The 18,661-nt window shown below is 38.3% G+C and overlaps 1 protein-coding gene across 1 annotated transcript; it reads left to right on the top strand.

Annotated features, from left to right (window-relative positions):
* The first annotated feature begins 1,216 nt into the window (after positions 1-1,216).
* Positions 1,217-17,931, top strand: LOC109986919 (neurexophilin-2). Its single transcript, XM_020637781.3, has 3 exons — positions 1,217-1,809; positions 1,932-2,081; positions 15,241-17,931. The coding sequence occupies exons 2-3, from the start codon at positions 2,037-2,039 to the stop codon at positions 15,985-15,987; spliced, it is 792 nt and encodes a 263-aa protein (XP_020493437.2). The 5' UTR covers positions 1,217-1,809; positions 1,932-2,036; the 3' UTR covers positions 15,988-17,931.
* Positions 17,932-18,661: the final 730 nt, after the last annotated feature.

The following is an 18,661-nucleotide window of genomic DNA, read 5'->3' as shown; positions in this document are numbered from 1 at the left end:
AATTGTTAGCAGCACAATATCAGGGATCATAATTCAGGGTTAATCTAATGTCAGTCATAAACCCTGTGACCAATTTTACCATAAAAAGTATCTGCAGAGTCATGCTGAGACAAACGAATAGTGTTAATAGTTACAAAAGGTGTGGTTTCTACATTTATACATTGTAGAAATGTGATGATAAGCATGACTGTGCGTTCTCTCAGATATCTTTCACCCGCTTTTACTTGAACACATCAGATTAAATCTGGGCAAATTGCTTCCGGGGACATTTTGCTGATAATCCTATTTGGAGTATCATTTGGATTACCACCAGAGTCCCCCTTGCTGAAATGTTGCAATCAGCCTTCAATTAATATATACCCTGTAAAGTGTGAGGGTCCGGGTGACACTAACAAGTGACCCCATATTGCACTGAAAACAAAGTGTGAAGGCTGTAAAATCTAGTTGTTGTGTTAATGTGTGTGGTAATAATCAGGGGTTATTAATCATACCTGTAATATGATTTTTTTTTATTTTTGCCAACTCCAAGATGACAGACATAAAGGATGTATGTATGTATGTGTTTTGCATAATCTGATTTTAAACAGAAACAGCTAAATGTCTTAGTTAAAAAAAAAAACAAACTCTTAAATCGCTGGACTTCATCATAAATCCATGAAACATGATATATTTCAGTTTTCTATTCATCAGCTCAGAATCTGATTATTTAAATATCTGCCAGATACACAGGTTTAAAAGCATGAGCTGGCAAAACATTTTGTCTGCACACATTCGATGTACCACTGTAACCACATGGTGGTGCCAAGGTCACGCAGATCCCTAAATTCCAGCCTTTTTCACACTAGTAAATGTTGTTGTCATGAGCACAAACGTTTGACCTTTTGCTGTCTGCACTGTGTGGACATGACTGATACCTGAAATGTAGAAAGATCCCTCGCGTTTTTGTTTCTAACCGGCGTGATTCAAAACTGTCCTCTCGAAATGGTTGTGTTGCAAAGTTGGAGGTCAATTTTGTGTAGCATGAAATAATGATCAAAATTACTTAAGTTTTACCAATTTTATACGAAAATTCAAGAGCTTGATTTATTATTGCATTATTTAGTCTGAGGTGACTGAATAAAGGCTTTAGGCTTTGCTTACAATCCTGACCCCCCCCCCCCCCAAAAAAAAAAGAAGACTGAAAACGTTTAGTGCTCAAATGAAACTACGTCGAAAGGGTTAAAACGTGGAAGTGTAACTCTACAAAAAACTGCTTACAGTGCCATCAAGCATTGTATTTGTCCTCTAGACAGATAGGGAAAGACTCCAACGATAGATCTTCGGTCTGATTCTCAGCAAGGATGCGCATGGACCTAGGAGTCTCCAGACGCGCAGCAGAGGATTTTGCGCACTGAAATCGAGTAGAGCTGAAGTGAGCGCACAGCGAGCAAACTGCTGTCTGACTGACCGCGGCTCCATCGCTGGGATACGGGCTCATTTGCTTTTGCTGTGTGAGAACATTGTCAATGCTTTAACACAACTGCTCGGGATTGAATAGGGGGGGACATAGTTATCACTTTATTTCGCTTTGGTTTGAGTCGCAACTTACAAGAAGAAGTCTTTTTTGTTTTTAACGGAGTCACTGAATGTAGCCGTTTCACGTTGTTTGTAAAGATCTCCAAAGTGTCCCATCTACTCGGGGAGAATTCAAACAACATTCCAGAAGACCTTTTGAGAGGATCTTCTTTTAAATGATTTTCCAAAGTGGGTTGAACAAGGATGATCCCAACCGCCTTAACTGACCAACTGAGGTATTACATTTGAAAAGCGGTAAGAACCACTTTTTTCTCTCCTACTAATACGATTTGAATGTATCTTACTAAGCTGCTGTCGGGTTAAACAAGGGGCTTTCAAGTGACTTAAAATTGTACGTATTACCAATTATTTTGCAGGTGATCCCAGCAATGCTTCAGCGGCATCTTCGTCCGTCCCTCTCCAAATCTCGCAGAGAGGATTTAAGCGCTGCTCTTTTTGAATAAGTCGACAAGTCACTGAAGATGAGAGCTGTGCAAACATTCCTGTTTCTTTTCGTCCTGCACCAGGTAAGGAGTGAGATTATTAAATGGGAACAGATCTTAGATTACATATGTATAAAGATGCCCGTGGCCAAAAGGCTTTAAAGGAAACTTAGATACAGTTTTATAGCAGCCTTTATTTTTATAACCTCGCTGGCCCCATAATCAGACAGTCTTTATTTCTTATTCCATTTTGTTGTATTATATATGTTATATATTGTATAAATGAGTTATGTTAGTGTGTATACTAATGATTTATACATCACCTAAGTCAAAAAATATAGCTACATCATCCACCACATGATGTCAATCATCACAATTTATTAAATTCCTTGCATGAAATGTGATTTGACACAGTCATCATTAACACACTTGTTGGCCGTCATGAACTCGTTTAGTCTGGATAATCTTGTTTTGTGACAATTACCCAAATACATGAATAAGATAGGCAACATTTAGATGTTAAATTTCTTCACAATTTTTTTTAAAAGGATGCCCTATCAACTCTTAAATGATGTTGATACTTTTCAATTTCCAGATTTTATTTACCAGAAAAGAATCGGCAAAATGATTGGATTTAACTTTAAAAATACTGTGAATGTGTCATCTGCCATATTGTATGAAGGCACATGTAGCTGTTTTCTCATCCATTCACCATCCTTTGGTTGACGTTTTTCTCAGAAAGATTTGGATACAGAAGAACATGTACAAATAGGCCTTCCAAGTTAATGTGTAATTCTCATTATCAAAAATTCAACAGTTAAATCATTAGGAGGGGGTTTAATATGATTTTAAATGGTTATTTATATGAATCTTTGAATTAGTATCTATCAGTATGCCAGACTATCTTCAATGTTTCTTTTCATGTGGGGTTTGGTTATGAACGGTTTTCATATCTTTCTTCTTTCCCTTTAAGCCTCAGGAAAAACAACAATTCTTTATTCCCCTTGATTTATTCAGCTATAGTTCATAGATATTTGTGCTTTATTATGCTTTTTATTTTGCTTTTTGGCCTAGACAAGATTAGACCTCCATGGTAGATGTTTGACCCTGGGAAGGGTTTTTCTTATATGCCAAAATGGGGCCAGGGTTCAGAAAGGAAGAAAATGGAGAAAAACAGGAAAAAACTGAAGAACCCCCTTGTATTTGAAGGCTTTGCTCCTCCTTAATAACTTTTACAGTTTTATGAAATCACAAGTCCCTGTGAATGCGCAGGGAATTATTAAGCATTTACCAGAGACCGATTGTCTTAAGCTTCTGCGCGTAATCTTATTTTAAAGTAATTCTGTTTTTATTGCATGAATAAGCTCTCAAAGGAACATAATCTTTAGGGAAATTTAAAGGTCTTTTCCTGCTTTTTCTCAACAGTTACTGATGTTCTTTAAAGGGAGGGAATATGTTTTATCTTGATCATTCTCCCTTCACAAACTCTTATTGTGATCAGTCCTGAAGAGGAAATGCCATTTGATTGAATTTCTTTTATTTTTATATATCTGTGCTGTTCTCAAATGGTGCTTCTTTGTGGACAGCCCTGAACTATGCAGATGCAGCAGCAAAGAGCTGTCTGCTCCGGCTGCTGTTGTAATCAGCCTGAAGCCTTCTGGGAGCTCTGCCTCCAGAGAGAGAGGAGGAGAGAGAGGCTGCCTCCCTGGAGAGGCCCTTTTGCTACGCCTTTGTGGCTTCCCTCCTAGCAGACTTACCACTGTCTGACCAGGGACATATTAACCCTTATCAATATTCCCTCACCCCCCCTCCTCCCCCCAGTGTGAAAAATGCTTAAATACTAGGACAACGATTACTGAAAGCATGAAATATGCAAAATAACTTATTGAACTGCAAAAAGTCTTTAATTTATTTTTACATGTCCGCTTCGTAGAACACTTTTCTATGAGGAGATAATATAAAGATAGGGATACATGACATGCAGCAAAGTCGCAAGGCTAGATTATATTTGATAACATTACATGATCGCATCAGACATCTGAGCCATACGAATCCCCTTTTCCTGAAATACGTATTTGTAGATTTTCAGTTTAAATATATAGTCTTAATTTTCACATGTGGCCAAATTATCCAACTCAACAAACCCAAAAGAAAAAATGCTTCCCTTCCCTTTGCGCCTTCATACACATCCACACAGAAATTACCCAGAACATGAATCAAGCAGTGTAACCCCAGTCCAGCATCTGTGCCATACCCCAGGGACAAATAAGAGGGTCAAAGCCATCCTGGGAGAATCCATTTCTTACCCATGACATCTGCTGCAGTTATCCTCTCTGCGATGACAGCAGAACAATGTAGATGAAGATAAAACATACTTGTGAGCCATGCTCCCTGTTTGTCCTGCCGTGCTTCTCTTCCACAGATTGCATGCAGTGAGTGGTTGTTGTTTTTTTTGTAGTACTGTTTGGAATTAAGCGTGAGAAGACATTGACAAAGTCAATTAAGGGATCATTTCCTATCTCTGAGGTGAGAGCTAAGTGGGTATATTAAGTCATCTAGCCGGCCTATGCCGAGAGGGTCAGATGTTGTGTTAAATGTATAGCAGCATCTATAAGTACTGCCACAGGTCGGACTGAGCAGGGATGGAGCCAGCATGTTGATAGATGGGTGTGACGCATTAAAGAGACAAAGCTTAGCTGTTTACCAGTAAGCTTGTCCTCTGGTTCCGTTTCATGTTTGAAGTTCAGCTCTGCAACTGTGATGTGCACTGATTTAGGGGATTACAAGTCATTTCTCAAAGGATTTAGCATTCATTTCAACAGTTATTTATTAATTTATAAACATCTAGTCACTTGCTAAATTATCTGTTTGTGCATCAATTAAAGAATGAAATTACTAAAGTAAGCAATAAAGTAAGAGTTAAAGTAGCTTTGATACAGTTTTCGAGGCCAACATTATTTTAGAAATCTGCAGGAGCATTTTGCCTGCTTGCATTTCTTCTTTGCAGTGCTGGAGTGAGACAGTAAGGCTCTATTCAAAGTCAAAAGGGGTCCTGGCAAGGACAACAGTTTTATCCCTTTCTTCATAACAAAACACAAATTCCACATAAATTCCCTCTCTAAGGGCTCTTTAACCCATTTCCCCTTCCCCATGCTCAATTAGGTTTGGTTTTATTATTTATTTATTGTATATTTAAAGGCAGCTAACATTGGGAAGTGTAATAAAATGTACAGTGGGAGGATTAGGAGCAGCTCTTTAATCTCACGCTTCTGATAATACTGCATGGGCTGATTGATTAGTTTTTCAGGAAGCTTATGTCAGAAAAACCTAATCCGTCTTTGGATTGTGCCAGCCTTGTAAGGTTTTCCGCGCTGCCACTTTATCATGGTGGCGAATTACAGAGCTGCTGGGCTGTGATAAGGTCCTCGTCTCTTTTACAGACCGCACCGCCCAACCCCCTGTACCCCCCTTTTTCCCTCTGGACAATAAAAAAAAAATGTGTTTATATTCTTCACATCCCTGCTCTGCCTGGTCTTCACATCAACCTCTTCCAGGATTTGCCTTGTTAGAAATAGAGAAAAAAAAAAAAAGAGTGGAACTTAAGTCTTCAAAAAAAAAAAAAAAACACCACAGAAATTTGTTGCGGAATGAGAAAAATATGGGAGAAAATGTCAGGAAGGCCATAGAGAAATTTCTGTGGGATTGATTAAACATGCATTGACAGAGTGAAGGGGCCTTGTCCGTGCTGCCTGCAGGAATCTTTTTGGAGCTTACATGGTGCTGATGTGTATCTGTGCTCATAGAGTGGCCGCAATCTTTCTAGCCAGAGGGCTTGACTAGATAATCCCTCATAAACAATACTGTCTGTGACATTTGCGGTCCTCAGCCTACATGTTGTCTCGAACCTCTGAAGAAAAGGTTGTCATTTCTGGCTGCCATATCCCTAAAATGTAGCTCGGAGCACTACAGGGTTGTATTGACAGTGTGAAGCCCTGCAACCTATTCCTTCTCCAATCATCAATCATAATTGTGCGTCCTAAGGCAATTAATCCAGGGCTAAGGTCTCGAAATGAGGAAGAAAAATTACAAGATAAGTGCGAGACAACTGCCTTTTGCATTGAAATGAATCATAATCTGGCTTCCATACACCCTTTTAGATTTAAGACAAGTCATGTTTGGATGAGGTGAGAATCCCGAGGAGCACCCAGTTTGGCATCTTTGTTGCAGGAAACATTCAGTTTAATATAATTTTGAGTCTGCTGATCTTGGTCCACAGCTATGAATTTTTATGGGCGACGTGCAGCCTTAGGCGATGTTAGACACGGAGGCTCCGCTATACCTTATAGCTTTTTCATCACCACTCTGCAGGGTCAGAACCATCCAGCGCTCTCTGATGCACAGCCTCCCTGTTTAGTGTCTCTTTTACTGTCTGCATAGCTGCTGCTCTGCTTCATAATAAAATACAAAAGTTTTGGTGGTTTAGTCAAGGACAGGTTTCTGTCTAAATCTTTTCAGATGATTGGAACGGTTGTCTTGTTGCTGTACAGCTGTGATTTCTTCACATAAGTCAGGACACAACCTGTCTCATAGTATAAACCAACATTCTGTTTGTCAAATTAGCAGAGTTTTTTTCCTTTGAACGTGTATTTCCAAAACACTGACATATGAAGTTCTTAATTACTTTGGAGCCCACTTTGTCACAGTTTAGGTAAATGATTGACCTCTTTAATTAAAACTGTTTTCCTTTTCTTTTAAAGGCAATGTGTGACAGCTTTAGAACAAGTACACTAAATCTCCTTTCTGATTATTCTCAGTTTTGCACTCTCATTTTCCTGTGGGCTTTGAGGCCTTTCTGTTCAGCTTGTCATTTCCTGCCCTAACAAAGCACTGTCAGCGCCCCTCTGTCTTTGTATATTTCTTGTGAAGTACCTGTCTTCAGAGGTACTCAGAAAGAAAGGAAGCAACGTCTTTACTGCTCTTGTTTCTTCTTCAAAGGGAGCTGTTTTTCTGAAATCAGCCGAGGCACAATCTGCTTTCAAAATAGAAACAGTTGTTCTGTCAAAATTTGGTGGATGTACCTTTGAGCAAATCAAGCACAAAACATTTTTGAATGAAACACCCGTGTCGTTTTCCAGAATGGATTTGAAGCTAAGAAAAAGACTAATTGAAGTTGTCACACAGAAAAAGCTCCCTCAGAAACACATGTAGATAATGTCTTTGTGAGACGCAGGCGGAAAAACTCAAACCACATCCCTTACATTTCATTTTAGAATAACATGTTTAAGTCGAGGAGTTTCACAAGCCTCTTCGTACTGTTGTACAAAGTAGAAGTGTCAAAAAGTGGTCAAGAAAATGATAATTACATTCAATCCAATGTGCTTCATGGTATTATCCGCCTGAATCCCTGCTATCACACATACAGAGGTGTGTTGCAGGTGTCAGGAGCCGGTACAGGAGTTGGCACTTTGACCATGTAAGGGGATTATGAAACTGATGATGCGTTGAAAGGTAACGCCTGCCTAAATGTGAAGTGTTCAGGGCTTTGCTGCTGTCACTTGTGGCAGGTGCTGAGATAACACAAGTATGCCGATTACCTGGAGGCTCTCGCCACAGAGCCTCCCTTCGCTCTCCTCCTTCTCTCCTAGTGGGATCTAACGCTGAATACCTGACACCATCGCTGTACTCTATATGAAATTTCTCCTCTGAGTCATAGTTCCGAAAACATCTCACTCTCACCCTATGGGCGTCTCCAACACTGTTGTAGGTGAACATCAAATCTCCTGCCGTTAATTCACAACTTAATGAAATGAAACATTATTGTAATTTTAATTTTTTTCTACGATTCTTTTATTCATTTGATCCACTGTAAATGTTCCCAAAATGATACAGTTTAGCATGAGACCTGGTCAAGAGGGAGACATTTGAACTGATTTGCACACTAAATGAAAATGGAAATCTTTATTTATAGCTGTGCAGGTTTAATACGGTGGAACAGATTTGAGCCTTTATTATTATTGTTATTATCATTTTATTGCAACTTTAAAATAAATAGTTGTCCTTAAAAAATAGAATTTACATTTTACTGCAGCAACAATGGATCTATTGAATGATGGCAAAAATTTGCAACACAGTTGTGAATTAAAGTGTATTCACAAGCCTCAGTTACTCCGTCATTATCTGAAAAACAACAACAAATCAATGTGTAGTCAGCAGTTAAGTAGAACAGCTTCAAAGATTTGTTTTTTTATGTCTGTTATTGGCCTTCAAAATGATTTCTAGCTGAAGTTTGCAGTTTGTGATTGTGAACAATAGCACAAGGTGGTATTTGGTATGGCATTGTATGGTTTGATATTCTGTAATTTACACATTTATCAGAGGAAATGTATGCATCTCTATAGTTCTGTGTTGGCAGCTTCCACACTGCAGTAGAAGTAACTGTGAATAATTGTTTGCGGTGCAGTTTAGTTTATTTCTGTTCCTGTTAATCAGTAAAAAGTCATGCAAAAACACTGACACATATAGAAAACCCAAGATGTCCAAAAAAAACTGATGTGTGGCGGATCCGTTGATAGGAAGAAAAACAACGAAAACACTGTGCGAGTAACCGAAAAAGGAAAATAAATAATAATAACAAATGTGTTCATTGTATACATTATTTTGTATTTGCTGGCAATATCCAGGAAATGTTAAAGGGCTCCAACACATCATACATTTTGGTTTATCATAGGTGACATACATTTGAACTTTGACAGCTTGTTTGATGGGATATTTTTGAGTCAGGATGAAATTGGACTTGTATGATAAGAGGATATTAACAGAAAACACAAGTTGGCTGCATGTTTTGAACTTCTTAAATAGGGAAGTAGGTGTGTTTGTTGATGCTCTCTCTGTTCACAAAAAGAGAGAAAACGTAAAACGCCTCACATTCTCTTATGAAAACTTAGACTTCAAGCATGTCCAATGAAGCAATGAGTAGAAAATGATCAGGCAGCAGGTTCTAATATTAAAAATTGCCTCCTTTCATTTCACAGCACAAAAAGAAAGCACACTTCAGGTTTTACTTGGGTCATGTTTTTCCTCGAATGAGTAATACTGCAGCCCTTATTTTCTTCTGCATTCATGTTATATGATGATGATTGACAGCACACCTGAACACAACATTTCACTCTCTACCCTAATAAACAGAAGAAGGCAGACATAACTGAAGAGGCATGATACAGCAGCACACTGTTGCAATTTTGGACAGTCACAGTTTACGTAATACTCGCAATTTAATACATTTTTCATTGTTTTTAATCTGGTTTACATAATAAGAACATTTAAACTAAAGTATGAAAACATCCTTTCACAGTTATTGTACGTTTTGCTTTTTTTTTAGTCTTTATTGATAGGACAGCTGAGGAGGGACCGGAAATGTGGAAAGGGAGAGTGAGGTAGATATGCGGCGGCTGAGCCTGTGGCCGTTCCACCGAGGACAGTCTATACTGACTGGGGTAAACTAGGGCCCCAATTATTGCATTTTTGATAGAAGCTTTCCCGCTTCTCTTTCTAATTGTGTGATTTGATAGTGCTAGCCTACTTGTTACACATTCTACCTCATTATGGTGATGTGTCGCAGGTTTTCTCCAGCACATCTGTCAACATTTAGAAGTGATATCCTGCAGAGATGCAGACAAAGTGATAAAACTGTGATTGTAGTCATGAAAACATCTGCAGCACCTTTTCCTCACACCATCAACACTTGTACAAAATATTTGAACAGTCTAAGGCGGTTCGGGTCTAAATGTGAAGAGGTATCAACAGGATGCGTTTTTAAGCTTGTGAATGTTGACATGTTTATTATTAACATGATCTTATCATGTACTTTAATGTGAAAATCTGTATATCTAGACCTTATGGGCGCAAGGTTTACCAGGCATTTAATACTGGCTGCTTTTAATATCAGCGCAAGTTAGACCAAGTATATGAATCAAGTCACAAATTCATTTGATGGAGAGCGTCTTAAGTAGGAGTGTTAAGATATTAAAGGCTGCTGTTTCATTTCACAGAGGTCAGGTGTTAATGGCCTTAAGGATTATACTGGAGCCGAGTAGATATGCTTCATGCACAAAAACACACACACACACACACACACACACTCACACACACGTACACATGAGCTGTAGCTGTCTGTGATTGGTAAGGGGCCCCCGGTGTGGATTTTCTGTTACGATCCACCACATTGTGAAGCACCTGCCATGTGTTTCCCTGGACGGCCTCTGATTAAAAGTGATGGCTCTGGAGCGTGAGGCTGTTCCAGCGATCAGAGCACCAATCTATTTTTCAGCAGAGTGTAGACTCTGTCTCTGGGCTGCTTAAACGCCTCAAGGGCCTTCTGTCCTGGAACCGGTTCAGGGTGTGAATCATTACAAATGATATGCCCTGTAACATCAGGAGGAAGATGGCTGGGGAAGAATGCAGGGCAAAGGGATTGCGGGCTACGAATTGCGAGTGAAGCCGCTTGTCATGTTGAACGCTTGAAAGTAAGAGGCTGCAGTCAATCAAGCTCTGCGACAGCAGCTCTGTGGTTTACTGCTAATCATACTAGCTGAGCAGCTCTAATATGGTCTGGTCCTGTGTTGCAATAATGCTAGGAAGTAGGCAGTGGTCAAGCCAGTGTAATTTCCATTAGCTGTCCAGATTTTTAGTACTCGGAAGCGCATCAAGTTAATGAAGCTTCAGTTACAGAAAATTAGCAGAGAAATGAATTGCACCACCAAAGTGGGGTCAATTTGCACAGATAAATCCATGAAAAACAGTAGAGTGCATCATTGGAACTGCTCTGCTTGCACTAATGAGCAGGTTAATTGCCCATTTTGTTTTTTGTGAGGGAAAGGTCTGAATCCAATTTTCTGAAGAGCCAAATTCTGACCTTATGTACAGGGGAGAAAAATCAACTATGGAAATCTAAAAAACTATTATTTTAGCTCACTGATACAGAAAACATGGTAATGAGGATGACACAGAGACTCTCAAGAAAAGGATGATAGAGATTCCTTCACTGCCATCAGAACAACACTCCTGCCTTGCCTGAAGCCTGGAACCCATCATAGCTGAGCACAATGTCTCCGGCTGCTAACTACCAATGCACTTTTACGGCATCTCTTCAGATGATCTAGAAGCCAGATGTCACCTGCTTCTTAATAACTTTCTGGAGGCTAGTTCTGGTCACCCAGGCAATTACCTTTACGTCAGGCCTCTAAAAGATATGTCTACCCACGGGACAAGCAGGCAACGGGCTCTGCAAGCGCTTATTACAGATAGATGTCAAGACAGATCCTGACTCAGAGTGGAGCATGCTCAAGCTCAATTCTCAGGATACCATTGATTGACATACATCAGATCCAATTATAGAATAGGTGGCATAAAGAAGGAGTCTTTACAGATAGTCATTTAACTTAGCAGCTTCAGTTTTTCTTTATTTAGCTTAAATAGCTTTATTACATATCATTACTATACAAATTCAAATCTTATAAGTTGCAAATTATAGCTTTAGACACGCAAAACAAGAGAATGTTTTACATCAAAGGTGGAACAATAACTTAAATAGTTCATTTTGAAGAAGATTTCGTTCAGCTTTAACAGGTTTTCTTCAAGCTAGTTTGTGATAAAAGTTAAGAAAGTACTTTTGCACTAACAATATTTTGTAGTTAATCCTACAACAGAGGTGCACAGAGATAGTTTTATTCAGGCTGTGAATTAGTAATGAGTAAAATAATGTGACAATAAAATGTAGTGCAACTCAAAGTAAGTAAGTAAGGCAAGGCAAGTTTATGTATATAGCACATTTCAACAACAAGGCAATTTAAAGTGCTTCACACAAGACATCAAAAGCATCATGACAGAGGAAAGATAAAGTAAGATAAAAGCCTAGGAATGTTGTTAACCCAGATATCCCTCAAAAATAACAAATTAATTTTCCTCTCTGAAATTAGGAGGACCAAGCTAAGTGTGAGTAGGTTATAATGTTGTGGAAGCTCGTTGTTCCATTTATCTTGTTGCTTCAGCCAATGCTGATGTAACCAATAATATATGTAGGAGCAAAAATGTTACATTGACACATCAGATGAACATGTTTAATAAAACAAATAAATAACAAAGTAATAATGTTCTATATGTATCCTATTTTATTTTTTATGACTTAAACGTTTATTTATATCATGTTTAATTCATGAAAAAAGTTTGTCATTTTCTGAAAAATGTGAATTAATTTTATAATTAAATTAGATTTGTTATGGGGTATCTTCCAGAAACTACGCTAGTCCGAAATGTCTCCCTAGTGGCTCAGTATAGTACTTTGTTTTCTTTTATTCAGTTGTTCATCTAGATTTTCTATGCCTTAGAAGTAACAAATGTTGTAAATATCCCAGTTGTGCAACTCTTGAGTGTAAGCAACAACAATTTACTAAAGTTGATATATTGTCAACTGAGGAGTGTTTATAATACAAGGTCAAGATTTTCATGGTGGTAAAAAAAATAATAATTGTGTTTAAAGCATGTCATTTGAAGATCATGTAAATTAACTGTAAACACTTGCCATAAGCAGCTTAAACATATATTTTCTTTTTTTAAATATTAAGAATCTCGTGTCAGTCCAACCTCACTGTGTTTGTTATTACTGCGGTGGATTATACGATTAAGAGTACTGACAGCATTTATAGTCACCACCTTTATGTTTACTGCCTGCCCTAGTACTATTCTTCTCTACCTGATGCCGGGGAAATGAGGTCTGGTGTTTTCCGCTCTGTTAATTCTGCAGTTATTATCATAATAATGTCTTGTTTCAAATTGCCCCGCAATGCCTCTAGCATAGCAGCACAGATTAAGAAATCTTAATTAAGCTTTTGTGGATTCTCCTTCATTAGACCTTGCCTCTTTTTCCAGCTTCTTGTTGTACAAAAACTCAGCTTCCTTAAGTCTGTTTTAAAGAGACACCACTTCTGCCTGTATGAACAAGGAGCGTGTGTGTGTGTGTGTATTGCTGCCTTGTGTGCGCAGCGAGACAGAGAGGGGAAAAAAAACAAAAACCAAAGCCGGTGTCAGTGCAAGCTTTCAAGTTCCCAATGCCTCATCTCTCTTGGGGCATTTAAGTATTAGATATCCCTCTGCTGATCCCCTTGTTGTCACAGCAATTTCCCCAGTTGCTCATCATACTTAAACTCCTCTCTCATTTCCATTATAATCATCCCATACAAAGCTCACCTGAGAGTAACACTGAAATACAAAATTTTGTTTTACCTCTGAAGCTGTGCTGCATGACACAAAATGTGTAATGGATTTAACAACCCGGGATGTAGGGAAGACAAGTGCCACATCTTGTTTGTTCACTGCAGAGACAAATGGTACTGTTGGTACAGATTTGATGTTCAGCATCCCCTGTTATTGTAATGTAAGAGTCAAATCAAATAATCAGCTGAGCTCAAAGAGGTATTATTAAGTGGAAGTATCACTGAGGGAATACTGGGTAGATGAAATGAATGTAGATGTGATTAGCTACATGGAAAGACATTTTTACAGTGTGGTCTCATTCATCCACATTAACAGGGAGTGACAATCTTAATTGAGCTTTTTAATGGCTGATGAATGGGCTGGATGCACTGTCAGTGGGAGACACATGGAATTCACAATGACATATCCAAATAACTAAGCCATTACCTTATCCTGATCAACTTCAAGGTAAAACTACAATCATAGTAAAGAAAAGCGTCAATTGAAAGCTACTCAGTTGACAGGGGAAGACATATGCAGTACTTTCAGATGTCTAAAGGTTCATGGAAATGTGACTGTGGAAAAACAAATTGGAGCAGCCAGACCTGGTTTGTTAGCCTTGTTCACATGTGCCTCAGTTAGGCTTAAAGCAAAATTATAATTAATCTGGAAATACTGCAGCTCAGTGAGAATTCAAACAGCCGCTGCTTAGTGCTTTCAACATCTGCTTCTCTCAGAGATCCCTGTAACCAGGCCTAAGGAAAGCCGGCACTACTAATTACTAATAAAACTAGCTTAGCTTATTGCCGTGAATTATTAAAGCTTTATCTGAAATGGACCAGGAATCACTCCTAAAGCTAAAGGCTTTGAGGTTCGAGGGCAGATCACAGTTTATTGCTGTGTCTGGATCACCACTTAGTGCACAATTCGAAGTAGAAGCCGGTGTCATTATTGGGATCCATTTCAAGCTAAAGTTCATATGCATGATGCATTCAAGAATAAAACGATGTGAAACCAACTCACATGTTAAATACAAGGGATTTACATAGTCATGTAATCTGACAAGTCGTCTCAACATATTAGAAGCATTTTATGTAAATGTAAGTTAAGCTGATGAGTGTATCTAAAAAGATTTCCCTTCGAAGTTAAGCATTCCTTTTTTTTTCAGTTTGCTGTTTCCTGGTCACATTTGCACAAACGGCTTTTGACGAGAGATGAGTCGTATCATAAAATGATAGAGCAAGAGGACTTCTACCTGAAAAAGAAAAGTCCTAACTAATGGTTCTGTCTTAATTTAGTGTCTTTTCACCATCTTACACCATTCATTTCATTTTTAGATGGCTCTTATGTTATGCCAAGACAATACTAGACATGCCTGCCATGCAACAACTCTCAAGTCATCACACACAGAATAGATTCCTTACAATAATAGATTTTTAGATCAATTCAATAGCTGACATTTAAAATGACAGGCCCGTGGTTTAACGGAATCAAATATATTTTAGTTATTTTCTGTCTGTATCGTAAATGGATCAGAGAACGATCTCATGCACATTCTTTATACATGACCTGATATAGAACTTTCCACAGTCATTAAGCTGATTCAAAATTAAATGTGACTTGCCTGAGACAAATTGTAACTCAGTATTCTCACTTAGTATGCTTGTGTCAGAGATGTAAACTAAGGACATTTTATCTATTATTTTAGTTTAGTTTAGTTTAGTGAACACACAATAAAAAACTGAAATGTTTTACTCCCAATCTAAACTCCATGGCATTTTACTTCTTCAACAAGCAAGAATAAAAATATAACATGCATTACTGTTATTGCACTAGTCCATTATTGTCCTCTGAAACACCTACCAGACACTCAATGTTCAAATAAAACTAATAATCATAGGAATTATAATGCCAAAAATGTTTTGGATATGGATAATAAAGATTTATGGAATGTTTTATTTCACTGAATGTTTTCTTTCCTCTGCCTTTTCCAAAGGTCACATGCAGGAAAGCACAGGGAGGAGCCTCAGAGCTTATTGAGTGGGGAGACAGCGATAATGTGCAGAAGATTTCTCCCACAGGGGCCAGTCCACGAATCCTCAATCCTCTGCGTTTGTTTGCCAAGGGCTCCCCTGGGTTCAAAAGCAACATGAGGGAAATCACATATTTACAGAACATGGAGGACTTCTGGGACTGGTTATCTAACCAGACAGATGTTCAGGGTGCACAGGCTAGAACTAAACGCAGGCCCATCGTCAAGACCGGCAAGTTCAAAAAGATGTTTGGGTGGGGGGATTTCCACTCAAACATCAAGACTGTAAAACTCAACCTGCTGATTACAGGGAAGATCGTGGACCATGGGAATGGGACTTTTAGCGTTTACTTTCGCCACAACTCCACTGGCTTGGGGAATGTGTCAGTCAGCCTGGTGCCGCCATCAAAGGTTGTGGAGTTTGAGATTGCCCAGCAGTCCACGCTGGAGACAAAAGACACCAAATCATTCAACTGTCGCATTGAGTATGAGAAGACGGACCGCAATAAGAAGACTGCCCTGTGCCGCTTTGACTCATCCAACGTGTGCTATGAGGAGCAGACACAGAGCCATGTGTCCTGGTTGTGCTCAAAACCCTTCAAAGTCATATGCATCTATATAGCCTTTTACAGTGTAGACTATAAATTGGTGCAGAAGGTATGCCCTGACTACAACTACCATAGTGACACACCTTACTCCTCCACAGGATGATCTAGCTGTTGTAAGTGTGCATTCACTTTTAGTTTAATTCAAATATGTCAATGTCAACCTTTAATCTCTTTGTCCCAAAACATCTAAATAAGTGAGACATGCTCTGGAGAGATTTGTATGCATTGTTACAAAGTTTTGAACATACTGTGGACAGATATACAGATTTAACCCTTGGGATAGTTAGGTGTTGAGGGACTTGGTTTTAGGGGTTGACTTGGGATTCAGAGATTGCTACCAACCCTGGATGACTCCTCCACATCACAACACCACATGTTCTCCTTAAACCACTGGTGTAATTAGCATGTTGTCCAGATGTTTTCTCCAAGGCTAGACCATAGGCAAGCTGTCTCCCAATTGGAAGAGAACATAATTGGCTTCTACTTTTTCAAACAATTTCCTCAGCTCATTTAAAAAGTCAGTTATGGGATAAAATATGACAAGACTTGAAATCATGACAATAGTTACAATACAAACACATAACAATTGTTGTTCACTTTGGTGTTGAAATTATATATAACCCCTTGAAGTGTTGCTACATTTTCACTTACGGATCAAAAGAATCTCTTCATTGCTTTTGAAATAAATTAACATCCATTTGTACAGACATAGGCAGGAGAGCTTTTTGAGGTTAGTCTCATCAATGCCCCCCCCACCCCCTTCCCAAATGTCTCAGAACAGTTAATATGGCTGTAAATGTGTTTTCCTTATCTATCTCTTATAGGGATGTTAATGGAGTGAGTTGATAGATTATATGCCCATGACAAATTATTGCTCAAGCACATCTAATCCAAAGGCAAGGGATCATAAATCATTACACAAAGTATGTGCAACCCGACTCCTGTCTTTTTACTCTTTAAATGTGTTTTTTTTTTTTTTTTTTGCTGCAATCACAGGACGTGTATGCTTAACCAGTAGGAAATCCAACATCCGTGTTTGCAGGATGCACTTTGAGGCGTCAGCTGACTGAACAGAAGAGCAGTGGATTAATATGTCAGGAGAGGCAGGGGGAAAGTGATAATTGCAAGACTAAGATTTAGTGAGTGTGGAAGACAATTATCAGCACTTTTTAATGGTCCTGCCACCAGTGCTAACATTACCTTCCATATGATTTAGTTTAGAGCAAGGGAACCAAAAGTAGAAAAAGTGAAATAAATAAAGTAAAGGAAAAAAAGGAGAACACTAAAGAATTGGTCTGGAATATTAATGGTAAGCAGGACTTGTTTTGAAAGTAATACACCTTTCAAGATTTCACAGCAGACGAAAGTTAACGGACTGAAAAGTTGGACAACATCAATAATTAAATGTGCTTTGACTCAGCTATCCAATTTTCAAATGAAAATCATCAAGACACAAAAGTAGTGTCATGTGGGGGGTTAGGTCATGTGCCAATCATTTCCATCATTGTTACCTTAATACTGTACCTCATGTCTTATCCCATCAGCTGTACACGACCATCAAATTAAACAAATCAAAAGGTGTATGATAAAATACTTACTAAAAGTGATCTACGTTGATGTTTTAGTTCTCCTCATTTGTGCAATTGCTGTGTATTAACGTGTAACTCTAAATCTTGACCTTTTTACTTATGGCTATACAATGTCGATTTATCCACACATTTTCAGAGAATTATATATCAAGAAGTAAAATGTATCTTATTTTTGGTGTTTGTTAAGCGATATCATGTAAATACATGTCATACTTTACTGCTTAAGGTGATATATTGTTTTATTTACATATTTGTAATCAATGCAGATTTGATTTATTTTGATTTCCTGCTTGATAAACTAAGTTTTCCCTGCTAAAAAAGAAAGAGCAATGCGTCTGTGTCCATAGTACAAGTTAAGACATTCTCGGACGTTTTAATACATTTAGGGTTCATTTTGTTGACATGAAATTGTAAAGATCAGTTTAGGTTTTTATGGCATTAAACTTTATTCAAACCTGGCTCAAAGCATATTGTCACAGTGAGTCTCATCCAGTCTCTCAGTGATCTTGCTTGTTTCATTTAAGGACTTCTCAATGGGATAAACAACTTTTCAAGAGATACTTTTATAATGGGCAATAAATCTATGTCCACAGGCATGGATACCAGAGGTACACCTTAGGGAGCACATCCATTTGCTGTGGCCATCAGTGACAGGGGTCTTTTCTTTCGCTTCCATTACTCTTATCTGATCAGGGTGAGGCACCCACTCTACAGGCATCAAGTCCAGAAGGTCTGCTGCTGCACATAACCGGATCCTTGACAAACTGTGAGAAATGTTTAAACTTACCATGATTTTCAACGGGGAGGCTTCCCACTATAAAAACTAAAATTCTGACAATTTATACATTTTGATCTGAAACACAAAAAATTACCATCAGCCTTCGTACATGAGTTTAAGTGACATTGTAGATCAGCAGGATAACAATTTGTTACATCAACATTAAACGGTCTTGTTGCTTTTTTAAAAACTATTAAATTGGAAAAACTGAAACACTATTTAAATCTCCCACCTAAACAAACCACAATGTCAAGACATGCTACATTTGCGTAACCTAACAATGCCTTTAATTTATCTTAACACACATATACCGTGGTTTAATATATAAGTTCCTGACAGTTCACTGTGTCAAAATGCATTCTGGGAAACATTGGAATACAGCCTGTATTTGTTAATTTGGTTTTCTAAGG

Source organism: Labrus bergylta, chromosome 13 (genome assembly GCF_963930695.1).
Source record: "Labrus bergylta chromosome 13, fLabBer1.1, whole genome shotgun sequence".
Lineage (NCBI taxonomy): Eukaryota > Metazoa > Chordata > Actinopteri > Labriformes > Labridae > Labrus > Labrus bergylta.
Note: the sequence above shows the minus strand (reverse complement) of the source record. Positions and strands in the feature narration are given on the sequence as shown.

Excerpts from the sequence above, each read along its gene's own strand:
- LOC109986919 (XM_020637781.3), top strand. The coding sequence starts at position 2,037 with ATGAGAGCTGTGCAAACATTCCTGTTTCTTTTCGTCCTGCACCAG. Across the intron at positions 2,082-15,240 it reads TTCTTTTCGTCCTGCACCAG|GTCACATGCAGGAAAGCACA; the intron begins GTAAGGAGTGAG and ends CCTTTTCCAAAG.